The sequence below is a fragment of the Chiloscyllium punctatum genome, chromosome 48, assembly GCF_047496795.1.
Source record: "Chiloscyllium punctatum isolate Juve2018m chromosome 48, sChiPun1.3, whole genome shotgun sequence".
In the NCBI taxonomy this organism is placed as follows: domain Eukaryota; kingdom Metazoa; phylum Chordata; class Chondrichthyes; order Orectolobiformes; family Hemiscylliidae; genus Chiloscyllium; species Chiloscyllium punctatum.
In genome coordinates, this window is record NC_092786.1 from 24,904,136 (window position 1) to 24,918,160 (window position 14,025).

At 42.1% G+C, this 14,025-nt stretch overlaps 1 protein-coding gene across 2 annotated transcripts in view; it reads right to left on the bottom strand.

Moving 5' to 3' along the window:
* Positions 1–14,025, bottom strand: part of minar1 (membrane integral NOTCH2 associated receptor 1) — a 225,103-nt gene that overhangs the window by 132,440 nt on the left and 78,638 nt on the right. The window contains exon 3 of one of the 2 annotated variants that reach the window (XM_072564882.1): positions 1,960–3,492. The exons of the other annotated variant lie outside the window; for it this stretch is intronic. Coding sequence (XP_072420983.1) covers positions 3,295–3,492 — 198 coding nt within the window. The 3' untranslated portion in view covers positions 1,960–3,294. Of the gene's footprint in view, positions 1–1,959; positions 3,493–14,025 lie in introns of those variants that run through there. 2 annotated transcript variants of the gene reach the window in all.

A 14,025-nucleotide genomic window follows, 5' to 3' on the forward strand; every position in this document is an offset into this window, starting at 1 on the left:
GAACTGCCCACTAAGCTGACAGTCACCAGATGTTAATTTCCCTGTGCTCCACTTCTCTATTCAGCTATGAACTCACATGTCCAACAATTAGAGACACAGAAATAACAAGATTTAAAATATGAGAGAACAATATCTAATTCCCTCTCAAGCATATTCAAGTCCTCATTTATCTGAATGTCAACTGCATATCTGAAGCTGCAATCTGAAACAACTTTCATCTGGAGCTGGACAAACCGAAATCTCTGTGAATTAAATGCTAAGTGCCGTTTTACTGTCAGGAATTAAACTATTGTTTATCTTCCAGGCGATATGTCAGTGGCACTCAATGACTCTGTTCATGCAGGTTTAATAGGGTTAACTCAGCTTGTGCCCAAACCCAGTTCTTTAGCTCAGTTTCCAATTCACACCCTCAGATTGATTGATGGTGTGCCCAATGTGTGAGCTGAAGCTTTTACGAGAGGTGGAAAAAGAACGTAAAAGAAATAAACACAAACAGAGAGGTCTGTGTATATTCAGCAGTTCTAGCAGCACCTATGGAGAGAGAAATGGAGTTAACACTTCGAGTCCAATGCGACTCTTGTTCAGGACTAAGGAAGGTAGGAATGTAATGAACTTCATGCTGTTGAAAAGGAGAAAGTGAACAAAACAGAAGGGAAGGTCAGGCAGCCAGAAGATGTGGGAGACGACGTGATAAAGATGCCACAGGACAACAATGGATGATTTCAAGACTTGGGGGCGTATTTTTTAAGGTGAGAGGAAAATGATTTTAAAAAAGACACAATGATCAATTTTCTCACATGGAGAATGGTTTGTGTGTGGAATGAACCTCCAGAGGAGATGTGGATACGGTTACAATGTTTAAAAGATATTTAGGATAAATACATAAATAAGAAATGTTTGCAGGGATATGAGCCAAGAGCAGGCAATTGCGACTAGTTTAGTTTGGGATGTTGGTCGCTGGTTGGACCAAAGTGTTTGTTTCTGTGCTCTATGACTGTCTGACTCTAAAAGGGATGGCAATGGTCGTAAAGGAATAAAGCATTGGCACAGAGTAAGCATTAATGGTTGGAAAAAGGAGAGATTAGTGTGACAGCAAAAACATGCACAAAAGGATCCAGATTGGCACATGGCAACGAAAACAAACAAAATGGGGTCAGAATTCTGGTCTGAGGTTGTTGAACTCAAAGTTGAATCCAAAAGATGACAACATTCCTCATTGGAGGATGACTGCTTGGCCTTCAGCTTGAGTTGAGCTTCACTGGGAACCCAGGAGCAGGAGAACAGATTGGAGCAAGGTGGTGAAAAAGAATGTGACTGGAAACCAAATACTCTATATCCTGCTTCTTTTCCGCAAAGTGGTCACTCAATCTGCATTTGGTCAGGAGACCAGATTGTGAACAGTGAATACAGTTAACTATATTGAAACAGGTCCATATAACTTGCTGCTTCATCTGGATGGATTGTTTCGGGCCCTGAATGATGAGGAACTGAGGCCTTACACCTTGAAGGATGGTGATGGCTGAGTGATATTATCACTACAGTGTCAATCCAGGGACCCAGGTAATGATCTGGGTTTGAATCCCACTATGGTAGATGGTAAAGTTTGAATGCAATAAAAGTCTGGAATCAAGACTCTAATGATGACCATGAATCTATTGTTGGAAAAGCCCACCTGGTTCACTAATGTCATTTAAGGAAAAAAACTGTCATCCTTACCTGGTCTGGACAACGTTTGATTCCAGGAGAAAGTGAGGACTGCAGATGCTGAAGACCAGAGTTGAAAAATGTGGTGCTGGAAAAACACAGCCGGCCAGGCAGCATCCAAGGAGCAGGAGAATTGATGTTTTTGGCATAAGCCCTTCTTCAGGAATGAACCCTTCAAGAAGGGCTTATGCTGAAATGTCGATTCTCCTGCTCCTCGGATCCTGCCTGGCCTGCTGTGTTTTTCCAACACCACATTTTTCAACATTTGACTCCAGACTCTCAGAAATATGGTTGATTTATAATTGCCCAGAGGGCAGTTCAGGATGGGCAATAAATGCTGGCTGAGCCAGCTATGCTCTCATCCTGTGAATGAATAAAACAAAACTCCTATGATTGTATGGGAAGGTACTATATGGTGTCTTTAAGATGTTGATGAAGGAGGAAGGGGAAGATGTGCTTGATGGAGGCGCTGGATACTTGAGGTGGCAAAGATGAAAGCAGCAGTTAAAAGGGCAGAAAGGCTAGGGAGAGGAAGGGGTGAGCACAACAATTATTGGAAGTTGGTCAGTCCTTTTGAGAGCCTTGTCAACTTGCAGAATTCCTAGGTTAAGTAAGAAGTCTGACATACTGGAAGCACTATGATGGTGGGATCCACCATCTGAAAAGATAGAATGGAAACAGAGAAACAGGGAAAGTAGAACTAAATCCTTATATGAAGCAGGATGTGAGGACATGTACTTGAGGTAGTTGTGGGAGTCAATAGGCTTACAATGAATATATGCAGGCAGCCTATCCTGGGAAATAGAGATAGTGAAGTTCAAAAAAAGATGGAAAGCTTCAAAGATGGACCAGGTAAAATTGAGAAAAGGATGAAATATGGAACCAAAGTTTAAGAGGTTTTCCAGTCCTGGACGAAAGCAGAACATGGCACCAACACAGTCATCAATGTGCTTGAAAAAAGAGTTAGGGGAGGGGGCTGGAATAGAGCTGGAACAAGGAATGTTCTACATATTCCATGAGACCCATGCAGGTTCCCATAGCAACCCCTTATATTTGGAAGAACTGGGACAAATGAAAGGAAGAACACATTCTACCAGGACAAGGAGGTTGGTTTAATTCCTAAAATTCCTGAAACAATCTAAAGTATTCTATTCTAAATTACAATCATCATCAAAACATAATTAACCCTCAAATGCTGCTACCTGTACAGTTAATTTACAATGGTTATTTTCCCAATAAATTGTTTTGCTTTTTGTAACAAGTTTGTTTTAAAATGGAACTAACATTTTGACATCTCGCTGGATTATTCATTAGGACACTTTTTATTGTACACTATACAATGAAATGGAGTCATGAGTCTGTTCATTTTAAATGACAGCTTTAGAACAGTGCACAGAGGAAGATGGTGCAATGATTTTAACAAGTTGTGCTCCAGCAAAGACTAAGATATCTGGTGTCGGATCCTGTAAACTCACTTATACAACACATTTAAGGTTCAGAACAGTAAGATGAACATCAGCCCCAAATGCTCATATTGATTTGAGACCTAAGATATTTATTTGAGTGTTTGATACAAGAATTATAAAACAATTAAGATTTCATAGTGCAAATGGGCACTACAATAACCAAAACCACAGTACACACTGCTGCGGCAATTAAGGCAGCCATCTTACAGATCTTTGCTCTCCTGAATTCAGCCTCTTTTCGTTTCAGTAAGGAGTCATATCCTGGAGCGTAAATATCCTCCATCCAGTATTCTAAGTTATTTGGATTTAACGATTCTTGATTCTGAAATGAGACAGAAAGGCATCTTAATATCAGCTGCATCTGATCGCACAAAGCAAGGGATAAAGACGCCCAGGACTGTAAATCAATGCAATTCTGAAAAAAACAATGGTCAGTTGTTTCCTTTATTTTTATATTATTATTTCCCTCTGGTCTTGGTTCCTGATTGGGGGGGGTGGGGGGGATGCGGAGGGGGCAGTGTTGCCACTGTTTACACACGAGATCATTCTTTGCATACTCTTTTGGGAGGAAATCTGTCCTTGCCATGGTCTGGTCTATAGGTGACTCCAGGTCCTGACTCTTAACTGCCACCTGATGTCGCCTTGCAAGCCATTCAGTTCAAGGGCAATTAGTGACAAGCAATAAATAGTGGTCTTGCCAGTGGCACGCACATCCCATGAAAGAATAAGGGTAAAAGAACTAACAATAATAAAACCCAAATGATTAATAGCAATTAAAGTCTTTCTGTGGAAAGTGGGTCCACAAGTAGAGGTTATAGGTTATAATAGTGAAACAATAATGGATCAATAAAGAGAAGTGAGTGCCACAAAGATCTGAAAGGCTTCCTCAGCATTTGTGGAAGCAGATTCCACTGATGTGTTCAAAAGACAATGAGACATTTATTTGAAGAGGAATAATTTACAGGGTTTCAGGGAAAAAAACTGAAAAGCGAGATTAAGTTGAACAGGTCTTTCAAAGGACCTCAAAGAGTATGACAGACAAAATGGCGAACTTCTGTGCTGTGAGATTGATTGATTGATTGATTGATTCTAATCTATAAATTCTGCCAAAGATTGCGTTTCATTTTGTCATTTTTAGGAAGAACCACTGGTCGACAAATTGCAAAGACAAGGCATTTATGGCTATTAGCCAAGTGCTGGAAAATGGAAATGAAGTAGTTAGAATAACTATGCGGTTGTTTTCGACTGGTGTAGTCATGATGGGCTGAAGGGCCTTTTTCTGTGCTGTAGATATCAATGACTCTAAATTTAAAGCTGAACTTGTCTTCATAGACTTACCATGTAAAAAAAACACATGACACCAGTTTATAGTCCCAAAAGGTTTATTTGAAACTGCACATTTTCAAATAAACCTGTTGGACTATAACCCGGCATCTTGTGATGTTTGACTTTATCCACTCCAGTCCAACACTGGCACCTCCACATCATAGGCGTACCATGGACGTGATGAGGTGCAGTGCAAAGACAGTTTGAGTAGTATACGAGACAGTGCTCAGTGAAAGAATGAGATGATGGAAAAATGAGACAGATTTTGGACAGATCTTCCAAGTTCCTTCACCTGTTTCTTTCTGAAGTGAATGAATTGTGAACAATAATAGTTGAATCAGAGGATGTCAGGGCTGATCACATGATCACATTCTGTTGAAGATTTGGAAATGGTTCCTGGAGAATGAGTGAACAGTGAATTTGACTGGAAGGTGAAGATCAGGTGGAAGTAGTGAGTCTTTGTGGCTGTGGAATAGAAAGGGCTTGCCAAGCTACATTATCAATGTTCACATGTGAGGAATGGTTACTCGTATAACTTCTGCAATTCACCCCTGATCATTCCTTCCTCTGGGTGAGTACAAAAGAAAGCAAAGATATCTAGATGGGTAGGCCAAATGATGAGATATACGTAATACAGATAAAATCCAGCTGGATTCTGTCAAATACATTTGCAATAAGACTTATTCAGGATCTTGGTGCTAAAAAGCATCCAAATTCTCAGCCCAATTCTTCTCTTCACTCTCCAATTCATTCAACCAAATACTTGTAAGAAAGTGTATGAGTCATAATGCAATATACTGAGCTTAAAGTAGTGTGTATATGTGGTACTTTTGATGTACGGTGCATTTTACCGAGTCGATACAGGATTAGGAAGACACCATTCAACTGCTTGAGCATATTCTGTCATTCAGTGAGATCACAGATAACTTGTACCTCAACTCCAACTCCATCACTCCACCTTCAACCATATCCTGACACAACAAAAACTATCAATCTCAATCTTGAAAATGGAAATTGGTCCAACCTGCTCTGCTCTATATTAGACTGGAGTCTCTGGGTATGGGCTTTTCCGATCGTTGTGTTGACATGCCCATGACCTTATTTCTCTCTTGCCAGCTATCCAGATGATTTCTCTTGTTCTAATAGTATATCCTTGATAAACAAGAGGGGAAAAATAAACATTATCCATCTCTCCCTAAATAATTACCATTTCCATGAACTGAATCACCAGGTTATGTTAATGGCTTTATCTGCAATGATCTATTCTAGACCATTGCAAATTGCACTTTCAATCAGTATCGAAGGAACTGTTGAGATAAAAATGTTTGCTGATATTAGTAAACAGCAAGATCAGGTGATGAGCATAGTATAGTTTGCAAGGACTCCAAGAGAAATAGAGCAATTGGGATTGAGAAGGAATAGCGCATGGAATTACATGGAGATAACTGTATGATTTTGTACATTGAAAACAACAGAGAAATGTGAACATGTTGAAAAGGCAACAATGCAACAATTTGACATTTGCACGCATCAGCTCAATGGTATCACTCTAAGTCAGAATGTTATATTTTCAAACTCTCTTTGAAGACCTCAGCCCATGATCCATGCTGACACAACAGTGCAGTACAGAGGACTGATGGACTGTTACAGGTGTCCCTCAGAGAACTGAAACCAAAGGCCCATTTTCTCCCTGAAGAACGTGAAAGTTTCTGTATCACCATTTGAAAAAGATTAAGTCTTAGTGTTCTTGTTAATATTTAATCTCTCAAAGATCATCACAAACAAATGATCTGTTCAGTAACTTGTTACTGTTTGTGAGAGCTTTCTTTCTTTAAAAGTATTCATTGGCCATGATGTGCTTTGGGACTCTTGAAGTCATGATGAAATGGAGGTACAATTTTGTTTACAATGACTTTATCATAAAATACACTGTAGGCATTTTACAGAGGAGAGAAGAGGCAGTCGCTGAGAGGCTAGGAGGGGTGGCTGGAAGCTCACTTGAAGATATGGATTTTGAAGGAGATTTTAAAGGAAGGTAGGGCAGCTGAGAGATGGAAGGATAACAGAGGGAATTCCAAAATGTTGAGTCAGAAAGGCAAAATGCCAAATGAGAAAGGAATAACCAGTAGATCCCAGAATGAGAGTCCGGAAGAAAGGAAATGTAAGTCCGAGAACATTGAAGTTTAGTTGGGGCAAGACTCGTTGAGATTTGCAGATAAAGGTAAAGATTTTAAACTTTGTTGGTTTAATAAGGAATAAGAAACTAGAATGTATCAATGAAGAAAGGCTTAATGGGTGAATGAGGTTCAATGTGACATTGAAAGTAGACAGGAGAATTTTGGATAAAGTTTATTAGAGTTTGGAAGAGTATGTGGGGAAAAAAATTATAATAACAAATGAATAAGGTGCTTTTTTGAGTCATTAATTATTGGAAACTATTCAGGGAAACTGAATAATTCAGTCACAAGATGAGGGTATTTATTGCCCAACTCTAATTGGGCGGCACGGTGGCACAGTGGTTAGCACTGCTGCCTCACAGCACCAGAGACCTGGGTTCAATTCCCGCCTCAGGCGACTGACTGTGTGGAGTTTGCACATTCTCCCCGTGTCTGCGTGGGTTTCCTCCGGGTGCTCCAGTTTCCTCCCACAGTCCAAAAATGTGCAGGTCAGGTGAATTGGCCATGCTAAATTGCCCGTAGTGTTAGGTGCAAGGGTAAATGTAGGGCAATGGGTCTGGGTGGGTTGCGCTTCGGCGGGTCGGTGTGGACTTGTTGGGCCGAAGGGCCTGTTTCCACACTGTAAGTAATCTAATCTAATTGTTCAGCAAGCAACAGAGTCAACCACATTGCTATGGGTTTGGAATCACATGCAGCTAGACCACTCAAGGAAGGCGGATTCCTTCCCTAAAGAACATTGGAGTGAACTTTGATTAATTGTATTTTGGAAAATATCTGAACCAATCCTGAAATTCTCGACAGGGGTATGAAGAGACCTTTGGATCTGGGAACGTGTAATCAGGTAAGTTTAACTAATGACTTCACAATATAAGATCCCTTAGGAGGTAGAGATCAGAAAATGAAAGAAACTTGGGTTGGAAACTGTTATGTTTAACTTAATTATAGGAAATTACAATGAAATGAGGATAGAGTTAGTTTAAAGTGGTCTGGGGAGATAGATAAGCAGGAAAGACAGTAAACAAGCTGTGGCAGACATTTAAGGAGGTAAATCATAATTATCTGCAAAAATACTCCCTGTGAGGAGGAGACATTTTAAGACAGGGATAAACCAACCATGGCTAACTCAGGAAGTTGAGAAGAATAGAAAGCTGAAAGAAAACTTCTGGAAAAGTTGTTGCAATGCACTTGAGGAGGCTAACAATGTAAGGGATTACACATCTATGAAGGGTAGGACCCTGGAAAGTACTGAGAATTAGAGACCTGGGTGTACATATCCACATACCCCTGAATGTAGCAGGGCAGGTAGATATGATGGTTAAGCCTCTCACCACCCGAACTTGGAAATACATCACCATTCCTTTAATATTGCTGGGTCAAAATCCTGAAATTCCCTCTCTAAGGGGTATTGTGTTACAACCTACAGCATGTGGACTGCAGCACTTCATAAAGCAGCTCACCCTCAACTTCTCAAGGGCAGCTAGTGATGGGCAATAAAGGATGAACAGCCAGCGATGCTCACATCCCAGGAACGAATAAAATAAAAAGTTTAAAACAGAGCAAATTACTGCAGATGCTAGAGTCTGTACTAAAAACAAAAAAATGCAGGAGATCTTAGCAGGTCAGCCAACATCCGTGGAGAGAAAGCAAACTAACGTTTCAAATCTAGATGACTTTTCATCAGAACTGAAATGAAGTATGGAGGGGGTCGCATTTATGCAACAGTTAGGTGGAGGAAGTGGGTAAGGTGGAGTGCTGAGGGAGAACAGATGTTGATAGGTCAGATTAAGTGATAGGAATGTGAGAATGGCAGAACATTGGTGTGTCTAACTGCCAGACTGGAAAGAATATACAGTCCCACTGGCATGGGGGGGGAGGGGAGAGGGGACAGGTCAGGAAACAGCTGGTAAGCAGTTCTGGTCACCACATTGTAGGAAGGATATGATTGTATTTGAGAGGGTGCAGAGGAGATTCACCAGGATGCTGTCTAAGCTTGAGGACCTGAGCTATGAGGAAAGATTGGATAGGCTGAGATTGTTTACTTGGAACGGCGAAGGTTGAGAGGGAACCAAGCAAAGCTGTATCAGATTGTGAGGACCATAGATAGGGTTGCAGTGGAAGGCACTTCTTCCATTATTAGAGGGGTCAATAACCAAGGGAAATAGATTTGAAGTAAGAGGTAGAAAGTAAAAAGGGGAGTCAATGAGAGTTTAGCTTCACTCAGAGGATGGTGGGAGTCTGGAACTCACTGCTTGAAAAATTGGTGATTTAGAAACTGTTGTAATATTTAAGCAATATTTCAAGATTCATCTGATATGCCAAAGCCTCCAGGACTATTGTCCAAGAGCTGGAAAACAGGATTTTATTGACAGATCTTTGTTGACTGGTACAAACAAAGTGGGTTGAATGACCTCCTTTGGTCTATAAATCCGAGATCCTGTCTCTACTTTAAATGAAACTGCTGTAACAGTGTTGATAAGTTGCTGAGTGACCACACTGAGAATAGTGTGTTCTGGCCTCACACAGGAGCAGCAGTCAATCACCTAGGAGACAGGTATAGAGAGACCAATACCTTGGCTCATTTCTACTGACCAATCAAAGTGTTAAATCTATTTCCCTTGGTTATATACCCCTCTACTAATGGAACACGTGCCTTCCGCTGCACCCCTATCTGTGGTCCTCACAATCTGATACAGCTTTGCTCGATTACCTCTCAACCATTTTGTCAGAATGGGCTCAACATCATGAAGCAAAAAGGCTGTCCGAAGGCTGTTTATCACATATCCATACAATGACAGACTGAGATGGGTAGGAGTTCAACTTCATCAATGCTTAGCTGATCAGCGACCTGTACCATCTCATCCCACACTGATCCAGAGCTACTCCATAAACTGCTCATGCAATGTTGCAACAAGTATATGTGGCAGGCTTACTCAGCAAAGCAAATAATCAGCAAGTATGGACCTTAGGAGACCACCTGTATCTATATCAGTTCTTGCAACAGCTACACATGAGCATCCAGACCGGGTACAGTGAGGCCAATTTCAATTGGATCTTCTGGCCACAATTCCAAGGTTTTCATTAAACACACAATAAGAATCAAGGATCAGCAACCTGAAATTTAAGCCTATTTCTCTCCACCAATGCTGGATATTAGCAGCATTTTCCATTTTTATTAATAGCATTTCAGCAATGCCTCTCAGCTATTTGAAAAATCCCACAGTACTGTTGAAAGAAGAGCAAGAGAGTTCTTTGAGAATCCTGGAAAATATTTACCCTCCAACAAAGTTAGATGACCTGGTCACTTATCTCACTGTTATTTATGGAACTTTGCTGTGTGCACTTTGCTGCTACATTTTCTACATTTTGATAGTGAATGTAATTCAAAAGTCCTTCACTAGCCACAGAATATTTTGGGACATCCAAGATCATGCAGGACGATGAGCGAGTGAAGTAAACAGAAGCAAAAAGCTAATCAGAATACAATTCCTTCACTGTTTTAAGGTTAGCTTCTTGTTTCTCTTTACCTCAGTTGTTCATTGGATTTTCCTTATGCTTTGGTTTGACCACAATTGATGAAAACTTGTTGCCTTTTCATTCATGTCAGAAAATTTGGTGGAAGGAGCTGCCAGATGGTTATAACATCACAGACATGAGGGTAGGCTGCATTTTCAAGACCCCATTCCCCAGAACTGTCTCATAACATAGCAATTAAAAATAATTACCTTGATCCAGACGTTATTAAGGTTTGTATTTCATGTTTCAAAGTGCACTTTAGCCTCTTTAGCTGACACTATCTCTTCCTGAGGTCCCTGGCAGCACAGATGGTCTCTAGTCAAATGGCTCTGCAGGGTTCAACGTTCATGCTCCATTGCCTCCACCATTCCACAACAATCTGTGGTGGAGACAAGGGGCTGAATCTTCTGGGTTTTTGGATAAATGCAGTCATGTTGATTAATGGGATGATTTTTGCCATAAGGGCTGTCTTTCTCACTGTATCTCACCAAACACACCAAATTCATTGGCATTTCAGTCACCATGGTGAGTTTCATGTCTAATTTCTGCCCCGTCTTATCACGCACCATTTCCAAAACAATTCGTCACTCACTGGATGTCCTGGAATCAGCACTGTTTCTGACATTTGCTCCTGGCATGGTAGACAGGGGGGCGATCAGTGCACCACTTTGCAGGCATGGACATAGAGGTCCTCATGAACAAGATGGTGTACTTCCTTTTCCCTCATGACCAATAGTGTAGGCCATGACACCAGACCATGCTGGCCTGGTGTGAGGTTGCCACCCAGGTTAGAGACAAAAAAACTGCAGATGCTGGAATCCAAAGTAGATAAGCAGGAGGCTGGAAGAACACAGCAAGCCTGGCAGCTTCAGGAGGTGATAAAGTCAATGTTTCGGGTGTAACCCTTCTTCAGGAATTGGGGTGGGTGTGAGGGGAGCTGCAGATAAAGAGGGTTGGTGGCAGGATGGTGAGGTGGGGATAGGTGAAGACAGGTAGAGGGCACAATCTGGTTGGTCAATGGGAGGAATAAATCCAGTTGGTGGCTGGAAGGAAGGGCCAATGAGATGAATGGAAGGGAGGAGGAGGGGGCTCGGAAAGAAGTCAGGTGAGTCAGCAAGGCTAGTGCTCCTGATGTGGTTTTCTGTACATCAGGGAGGCGAAACGTAATATGAGGGAAAATTTCACTGAACATGGTGGCTCAGTGGTTAGCACTGCTGCCTCACAGCACCAGGGTTCCAGGTTCGATTCCCACCTCAGGTGACTGACTGTGTGGAGTTTGCACGTTCTCCCTGTGTCTGCGTGGGTTTCCTCCGGGTGCTCTGGTTTCCTCCCACAGTCACAAAGATGTGCTGGTTAGGTGAATTGGCCATGCTAAATGGCCCATAGTGTTTGGTGCATTAGCCAAAGGGAAATGGGTCTGGGTGGGTTACTCTTCGGAGGGTCAGTGTGGACTGGTTGGGCCGAAGGGCCTGTTTCCCCACTGTAGGGGATCTAATCAATATAATCATCTCAGCTGGTCCCACAGGGGCTGACCTGACCTCCCAGTCACTGCCCATTTTAATTCTCCTTCCGACTCCCTTTCCAACATGACCATCCTTGGCTTCCTCCATTGTCACAACAAATCAGACTGCAAATTAAAGGAATAACACTTCATCTTCCACCTGGGCAGCCTACAGCCCTGAGGACTCAATATTGAGTTCTCCAATGTCAAATATCTGCCCCTCCCAGCCCCTACCCTCCCTTCCATTCCTTTCATCGATCCTTCCTTCCAGCCACCAACCAGATTCATTCCTCCCATTGACCAACCAGGTCATACCCTCTACCTGTCTTCACCTATCCCCATCTCACCACCCTGACCCCCACCCCTTTTATCTGCAGCTCCCCCGACACCCACTCCTATTTCTGAAGAAAGATTACACCCAAAACATTGATTCCTCTACCTCCTGGTGCTGCCCGGCTTGCTGTGTTCTCCCAGTCTGTTTGTCTGTCAAGGTTAGAGCACTATCAGTTCTCTGGAGGAATACCCAGCCATCCACGAAGAAGGTTTCTATTGTGCTAGAGCAAGTGTCATTCCTCTCCATATCTCACACTCACTCTATCTCTGCTACTGCACCCACGTCCCACTACAACTCATGTTCTATTGCACTCACTACTGCTTTCAACATCTTCCCACTCACCCTTAAGCACCCCAAACTATGACACCACTAAACCTACATGCAAGCTGCTTTACCTACTCACTCGCTCACTAAACCTGCACCATTAATAGTAGCTGCGTCACCTGCTTTTACCTCCTGTAAATCCTGTCTCTTTCTCATTCCATGAGGAAGACAGCCCACAATAGGGAAGTAAAAAAATCAAGAAGGTGGTGGGCTGACCATCTTTCAGCTCCTAGTCTCTTAGCAACAGAGCGTCATCACTAGACACGCCCTGGACTAATAGCCAGAAGTAGATGCCTGTTCTCCAACATAGAGTTCTTTTGGAGCAAGTGGTGAGTTGAATGTGCCAGAACCCACTCTGGTTTGCTTGTTGGCCAGTTTGCCTGATGAGTTTGGTAAGATTGGAACCTATGGCAAGTTAGATTGTTAACAAGGTGTTTAATAAATAATTAGATTGTCATTTGGGAACTTGCTGCTGCCTAATTAGAAAAGTGAACAAGATGCAGTGAGGTGAGCTTGATGTCAAGAAAGTCATCACCAAACATGGTAGTACAGTAGCGCCTCGACATACGAACGACCCCGTTCACGAACAAATCGGTTTACGAACAGGATGGTATGTAAAATTTTGCTTCAACGTACGTACGAAATTCAAGGTACCAACGAAAGTACGAATGCTAAAAGCCCGTGTGCAACCACGTGGTTTCATTGTTCTGCTTTGCTACGTGCTTGTTGAACGCAAAAGTTCTCGGTCCCCGCGTGATCTCATTCAGTTCATCTTAGGGGCGTGCGCTGTGAACAGCCGTCCAAGCACTCTTACGCTATCCAAACAATGGGAAAAAAATTTGCGAACCGGGTCCCGGAACGGATTAAGTTCGTAAGTCGAAGCGCGCTGCTGTATATCCTCTATCACTCATCTCTAGGCAAAGCAAAGACCTCAAAAAATCCTTGCCTAATACCAAATGATATGGGAAAGATGGCAAATACCACAAGGTACCAGGAGTGCTTATCTATAAAGTACAACAACAGATGGCCATCATTAAATAAATTTGATTAACTCCATGTCATATTTAAAAATGGCTGAAGAATCTGCAAGCTTCAGAGTCTATGGGTCCTGAGGACATTCCAACAATAGCATTGAAGGCCTGTATTCCAGAACTAGCTGTTCTTGAGCCAAGCTGTTCCAGTACAGCTAAATTATCTACCCAGTAATATGGAGACTTGCCCAGGTGCGTCCAGTACATAGCCATCAGGAAAAATCCCACCCAGCCAATCACTGCCCCATCAGTCTATTCTCAATAATTAGTAAAATGATGGAAGGTGTCACTAACAGTGCTACATGGTTACATATGTATGAGAGGAGAACTGGCTCAGGTTAATTGAGTAAATAGACCAGGCATGGTTATGAATAAAAAATGGAAACAGTTAAGTAACAACTCAAAATGCTCAACCAAAATGCATTTGATTGAGAGGTAAAAGCTTAGCAAGAAAGATCTATTCATGTCTCACTCAAGGAGTCAAGACCAGTATCAAATTAAAAGGAGAGGTGTACATTCTTACAGATAATAGTTATAGATCTGAGAGTCTAGAAATCAGCAAACATGTCACTAAAGAAGATTGAAATCACTGCAGTCCTTAGGAGTGTAGGGATGCCATTAGGGAGGGAGCTCCAGGATTTTGGCCCAA